Source organism: Cottoperca gobio, chromosome 17, assembly GCF_900634415.1.
Source record: "Cottoperca gobio chromosome 17, fCotGob3.1, whole genome shotgun sequence".
Classification (NCBI taxonomy): Eukaryota; Metazoa; Chordata; class Actinopteri; order Perciformes; family Bovichtidae; genus Cottoperca; species Cottoperca gobio.
In genome coordinates this window covers 925587-931889 of record NC_041371.1, presented here as the reverse complement: position 1 = coordinate 931889, position 6303 = coordinate 925587, and the positions used below count along the sequence as shown (strand labels likewise).

Sequence of the window (6303 nt, the reverse complement as noted above, 5' to 3'; positions counted from 1 at the left end):
TATGTGTGTACTTTTGTTCTTCTTATTATTTTTATTTGCTTTATTCTTTCATATACAATGGATGTTTATGTGGTTTTGTATTTATAACACATGGTTCTTGTGTTGAAGCTTCTGGAATGATTCTTTAACCAGAGGTTGTAACTGTCATTGTGCTATTAATGTGAGAAAGGCTGCAGAGCGGAAACCCACACGGCTGCAGGAAGGAACTGTTGATTCGCTGTCAACTGTTTTTTCTGAGTCCTAATAAGCACTGAGAACAGATTCATATCTGCTGCTGTGCACACTCATGAACTCCTCTCCCTCTCTGCAGCTGTTGGACCTTTCTCCTTTATTCCACTGAGCCCTCCACCCACACAAAGAAGAACTGAGCCCAGAGACCAACACTGCAGACCCACCCGGAGGTCACGTCCACAGACTTTATTTATGGGGACTTTAGCCATCAATGGTGCACTTTACAGTTTACACGTGGTGTTGATGAGCCAACAAGTCCTCGTACAAACATGACAAACAGGTTCTTTGTCCTCCACAACAACACATATGAGTGTTTCCTGATCTGAATGTCTGCTGCGTGTCTGTTAAAGCGTCTGCTTGGAGGACCCTGGTCATGCAAACACATCCTTGTTCAGCTTCAGCAACTCAAAGTGCTTTTTGATCAAATAGTCCAAGAAGTGAGGAGCTCCAAGAGCTAAACTCAGGAACTAGGTCTTCACAAACACTCTCCTCACTCAGCCTCAACACTTCTAGCAGGGAGTCGTAGCTTCGGAGTGATTTAGAAACTTCTCAGGAAGAGAAACTTTGACCTTAGTGAGGAGCTGAGGTCGAGCCGTCGCCAGGTGTGACACATAAAGAGCTGTGATTGGTTGATCAGACAGCAGACACAGAAAAATGCACTCTTAGTGATAATTGGCATTTAATGCACATTGTCCGAATCATAAGCATAATAATAAACTTTATTTAGACGGCACTTTTCAAAAACAAGTTTACAAAGTGCTTCAGACGTAAAAACTGAAAACACAGGCGGTGCAATTACAAATGATAAAAGATCAATGCAGCAGAAACAGAAACATAACAAAGAATAAACATCTTCACTGAGTGGCTCCTGCCCGGCCTTACACACAAAGCAGGAGAACGTTCAATGACACAATAACCAAAAATTGTAAACCATGGATACAATGTAAAACATAGGTACTTGTTCACATTACTGCAGGAAGTTCCATTACGTCATATTTAAAACACGATTTGGGGATTCTGACATTACAAGCTTACATCTTCCTCATATGACATATTCCTGTTTCGTGTGTGTGCGTCTTAAGAGATGGCTCTGCTGTAAAAAGCACAATGTAAATAAAGATAACTCATTTGTTCATTCATCCAGCACATAAACATCTTTCAGTGGACTTTGTAAAGCTCACTGCGCAGCACAGTCGTCCAGCTGCTGTCAATCAATGCAACTCTTATTGTGTTTTGTCGTCACTTCTTTTGCTAATATTTGTTAAACTGAAGACGACTCTCCGCTCTCTCACAGGACTCAGCCTCTCAGGACAAAACTGGAGGCTTCAAAGCCGTCGTAGAGACATCACGGTGACTACGTCCTCTTCTATGAGTCAGTCGATGGTTTTGTGACCTGATGAAACCATCAGCAGGACATTTGGAAACATAAATGTGTGTTATGATGTGACACCAGGGTTAAAGTCAGATTCACAAACAACACGTGGTTAGTTTGAGAGAAAGATCGAGGTTTTGGGTTAAAACAAGTGATAATAAATGTGATTATTGAATAATATCTGGTGGTATTGTTGAACACTTTATATAGTAAATGATCTTTATGTTGTTCCAAGAGTCTGTAAAAGTGCAGCCGTCACTTTAAAGCTGTAGTTCTGTGTTATGTGTTCTGTGCTGCTGCTGTGCAGAATAAAACCTTCACACTGCTGCCCTCTAGTGTCTGCAACAACACACTGTTTCATCCTGTGCTGCTGCTTTCACTGCTACAACTGTTCCTATTAATACCTATATATGTTAGAGCCTCCTGATGTTGTTGTGCTCACTGCTTGTGTTCACTTCTTGTTAGTCTCCGAGGACACTAACTAAGGAGTCCTGGTGTGTCTGCTCCACACACAGTATCTGGGCGGTGAACATGCGCTGTGCCTCCTGCACGTCGGCCTGCAGTGGGATGTAAACACCGACCAGTACGACCAATGGGAAGCAGGCCGACTGACGGGGGGAGTAGAAAGGTTTACAGCTGATGCAAAGATGTTCCAGAGCAGGAGAACAGTGCTGTAGGATCACTGTCACATCATTACACCAGCCACACGTTCCTCCACCTTTAACCTGAGAGCTCTGTATCTGAACAGGTGTAAGTCTGCCAGCTGCAGCGCAGAGTCCGGTGTCCATCCCCCCAGCAACCTTTACATGAAGCTCAAGACGGAAGATCTGTGTTTGTCCCAGCAGGTTGAAGAAGAGACAAAAGGTTCAGTGTCTGAGAACCTCAGGTTTCTATCACAGCTGGTAGAAGTAGGTGCTCACATCTGTAATAGTAGAATTGACTGTATTGTGTTGCAGTAGAAGAAGAAGTAACAACATTAATGCCAGTAATACTTCTCATGTACTGCTGTGTGTGTTTTATCCACTAGATGTCACTGTGGGGTTTCTTTGAGCCTGTAAAATCAGTGGTTCTCAACCTTCCCTGTGGTGGGACTAATAAAGGATTTCTGATTCTGATTCAGATTTTCGGGCCAGCGCCCCCCTATCCATTATCCAGGTCCCTTACCGCCCCCCATCAAATAAAATGTGCTAATTGTCTCCCCTGAATTGTAATGTTGATTATTATTCTGTTTGTATTATTATGATTATTATTCTTAGTAATTATTTATATTACATATCGATTATATTAATGTTGTATTAATGTTAGCTCTGCTGGTCTCAGCTCTGCTGGTCTTAGCTCTGCTATAACGTTAGCTCTGCTGGTGTTAGCTCTGCTATAACGTTAGCTCTGCTACTGTTAGCTCTGCTACTGTTAGCTCTGCTGGTGTTAGCTCTGCTGGTCTCAGCTCTGCTGGTCTTAGCTCTGCTATAACGTTAGCTCTGCTGGTGTTAGCTCTGCTATAACGTTAGCTCTGCTACTGTTAGCTCTGCTACTGTTAGCTCTGCTGGTGTTAGCTCTTCTGGTCTCAGCTCTGCTGGTCTTAGCTCTGCTATAACGTTAGCTCTGCTGGTGTTAGCTCTGCAGATGTTAGCTCTGCTATAACGTTAGCTCTGCTACTGTTAGCTCTGCTGGTGTTAGCTCTGTGTGTGTTTATGAATTACCTGAGGGCCAGATCAAATGGTCAAATGGAGGCCGGAAGTTCCCCACCCCACAAACGCCCCCAAAAAACACATGAACGCCTCCCTTTCAAAAATATTACTTCCAGGCCCCCGACGTTCTCTGAATACCCCCTGGAGGGTGCTACTGCCCCCGTTGAGAACTCCTGACCTAATGTGTTTGATACTTTCCTTATATAATTTAAATTACTTAACATTTCTGATGGTGGATTTGCGGTGATCCAGAAAGAGATTGTTGCTTATATCCATCCATCCATCGTCTACCTCTTATCCGGGATCGGGTCGCGGGGGCAGCAGCTCCAGTAAGGAACCCCAATCTTCCCTTCTCCGGGCCACATCCTCCAGCTCCGACTGGGGGATCCTGAGGCGTTCCCAGTGAGGAGATATAATCTCTCCACCGAGTCCTGGGTCTTCCCCGGGGTCTCCTTCCAGCTGGACGTGCCTGGAACACCTCCCTAGGGAGGCGCCCAGGTGGCTCCTCACTAGATGAACCACCTCAACTGGCTCCTTTCAACGTAAAGGAGCAGCGGCTCTACTCTGAGTCTCTCCTGATGGCTGAGCTTCTCACCCGATCTCTAAGGGAGACGCCACCCGTCTGAGAAAACACATTTCGGCCGCTTGTACCCGTGATCTCGTTCTTATTTCTCGTTCGTTGCTTATATTATCAATAATAATCTATCAATTTTTGTGAAAACGTCAAAAGTGCACGTAAACTTTGGAAAAGCGGCCAATGGTCTACAACGTTGGGCGGATCAATATGTGTATTGATAATGACCAAAATGAAAATATTTTTCTTTGTAGCATCTATTGTTTTGTTGCTTTTTACTGTAAAAAAATTAATGAATTTGAACCCATATAAAATCGAACCTAGACTTTACAATTCGCACCCGAAGGCAGCACGGTGTGATTCCAATCTGAGCTTTTATTTTGAAAGTAGCATTACGGAAGTTGTTCAACGACAAGCTGAGGGGAGACAACCGACTAATAACAAACAACAACGGTTAACCGCAGCTACCATCCGTCCGTTTACCGCAGCCGGTCACTTACTGTCCGGTTTAAAGAAGGACGATTTAACCCGATGAGCTCACCGTACGTTGTTCTCCGGCCCTGAACGCATCGGGTTTTCCTAATGTTAATTTAATTCACGTTTCGGCGGTTGTTGTCGTTGCTCGAGATGACGAGTTACACGGCGTTTCATTCTCAGTTGGCGTCCATCATGGAGGCGCTGACCAAAGCGGCGGTGTCGGAGATCTGCGAGCTGATGGGTGACAGCTGCGCCGTGTGGCAGCTGGAGATCACCCGCAGCCACAAGGAGAACGAGGCGCTGAGGAGGAAGCTGGAGCTGATGGAGACGACCATCGCCCGGGGACACCGGGGGGTGTTGGAGCCGGCCAGTGGGGTCTTTATGGATTTCACTCTCGGTGAGTTGCGGGGCCTTTTCTCAACAAACACCGGGGGGGGGGGGGTTCACTTTTAATTCCGGTGACACGGATGAATGGACTCCGATAACTGCCGTTTCAAACTGTTTGACTGTTTCGACCGTTGACTCGGTGTCTCTGACCCTAACCTGCACCGGATGCAAACAAACACATCAGCTCAGCAGTTCGCAGTCAGTTATTTTACTAAAACATACCATTTTATTGAAATACACCCCCCCCCCTACATGATGTGTATGCCGAATTGAAGACAGGATCTAAATTAATCTGAAAAGGCATGTTGACACTTGATTAAGAGCGCGTGACGCCACAGAAAAACCCAAAAACTTTAAAATTGTTAGTTTACTGAACCAAGTTCCTGGCATTTCTCACCTTTTTTTTTTATAATCAGAAAATATACTCAACTAACTGAGCATTAATTATACACAGTAAGTACTTTTATATTGTACTTACTGTATATAAGTAAAACATGTACTTACTTATACAGTAGTAAAGTACCTGGGTTACAATTTTGTAATTGTCATTTTGTTGTTCCACTGTAGCAGCTGCAGTGGAGGCTAAACAGCCCAAAGCAAATCTCACAAGAAGTGGAAGGGTCCCTGTGTTGGAGGCTACGACAGAGCTGACCCCTGTGACCAAAGAGGTTGGTTTTCCCAACATTGCCTCTCTGCTTGAACACTTCCTGTCTCACTGTCCACATTTCTGAATGAATCCGCGGAATAGAAAAATATCGCTGCTGTTGTCTGAGAGAAAGTCAACAGTCATTTGCATTTACCTACCAGTGCAACTAACGATTATTTTAATTATCGATTAATTAATATAGTTTGGTCTACAAAATGTCAGAACATAGTTCATAGTTCAAAACCCAAAGATATTCACTTCAATATGAAACAGAGAGAAGCAGGAATCTCCGTGTTTGAGAGGCTGAAAACAGCATTTAAAGACATTTTTGCATGAAAGATTACTTTTATTTTATTAATCGATTATCAAAATAGTTGGCGATTATTGGTTGCGGCTCTTCCTACCAGCTGTAGCGCTACATGTTTTTGGATTGACAGATCATTTGGCACAGTGAATGTTTAAATGCTTATGTAAACTAGTGTATTTCTTTTTTATTGTTGATTTGCATCACATCTGCCGCCTTTAGTAATCGTGTTGCTTTTTGCCACGTTTGGTGCACAGATGTCGAACTTTAAGTGACATGTCGGTTGAAATAAATAGTAAATTGTGCTGTAAGGGTCTGTAAACACCTGTTATCATAAACAAAGTGGAAATAAGTCTCAGAGTAAAGTAAATGGCAGGTGTTTATGTCATCATTGTTTTCTACTCTCAGGATTCTCCGACGAGAGCTGCAGAGGAGCCGAATCATCAGGTTGTTTTGATAAAAGAGGAAACCACAAAAGAGGAGGCTGACGATGACGAGCTGCTTCTCAACGAGGACGGTGAGCGAGGGAACTGAACTTACTGCAAACTCACTGACAGCAGTCATAGATGACACAATACACACACAGATCGGAAGATGAAAGTCTTTTACACCAACAGTGTCCTG

The 6303-nt window shown here is 43.8% G+C and overlaps 1 protein-coding gene across 2 annotated transcripts in view; it reads left to right on the top strand.

The window, feature by feature from the left end:
• Positions 1-4173: 4173 nt before the first annotated feature.
• LOC115022119 (zinc finger protein 629-like) overlaps positions 4174-6303 on the top strand; it is a 4798-nt gene continuing 2668 nt past the window's right edge. Inside the window, exons 1-4 of one of the 2 annotated variants that reach the window (XM_029452998.1) lie at positions 4174-4407; positions 4523-4739; positions 5297-5397; positions 6088-6196. In XM_029452998.1, coding sequence (XP_029308858.1) covers positions 4535-4739; positions 5297-5397; positions 6088-6196 — 415 coding nt within the window. In that variant the 5' untranslated portion in view covers positions 4174-4407; positions 4523-4534. Of the gene's footprint in view, positions 4740-5296; positions 5398-6087; positions 6197-6303 lie in introns of both variants that reach the window. The other variant, XM_029452997.1, reaches the window with a different exon arrangement.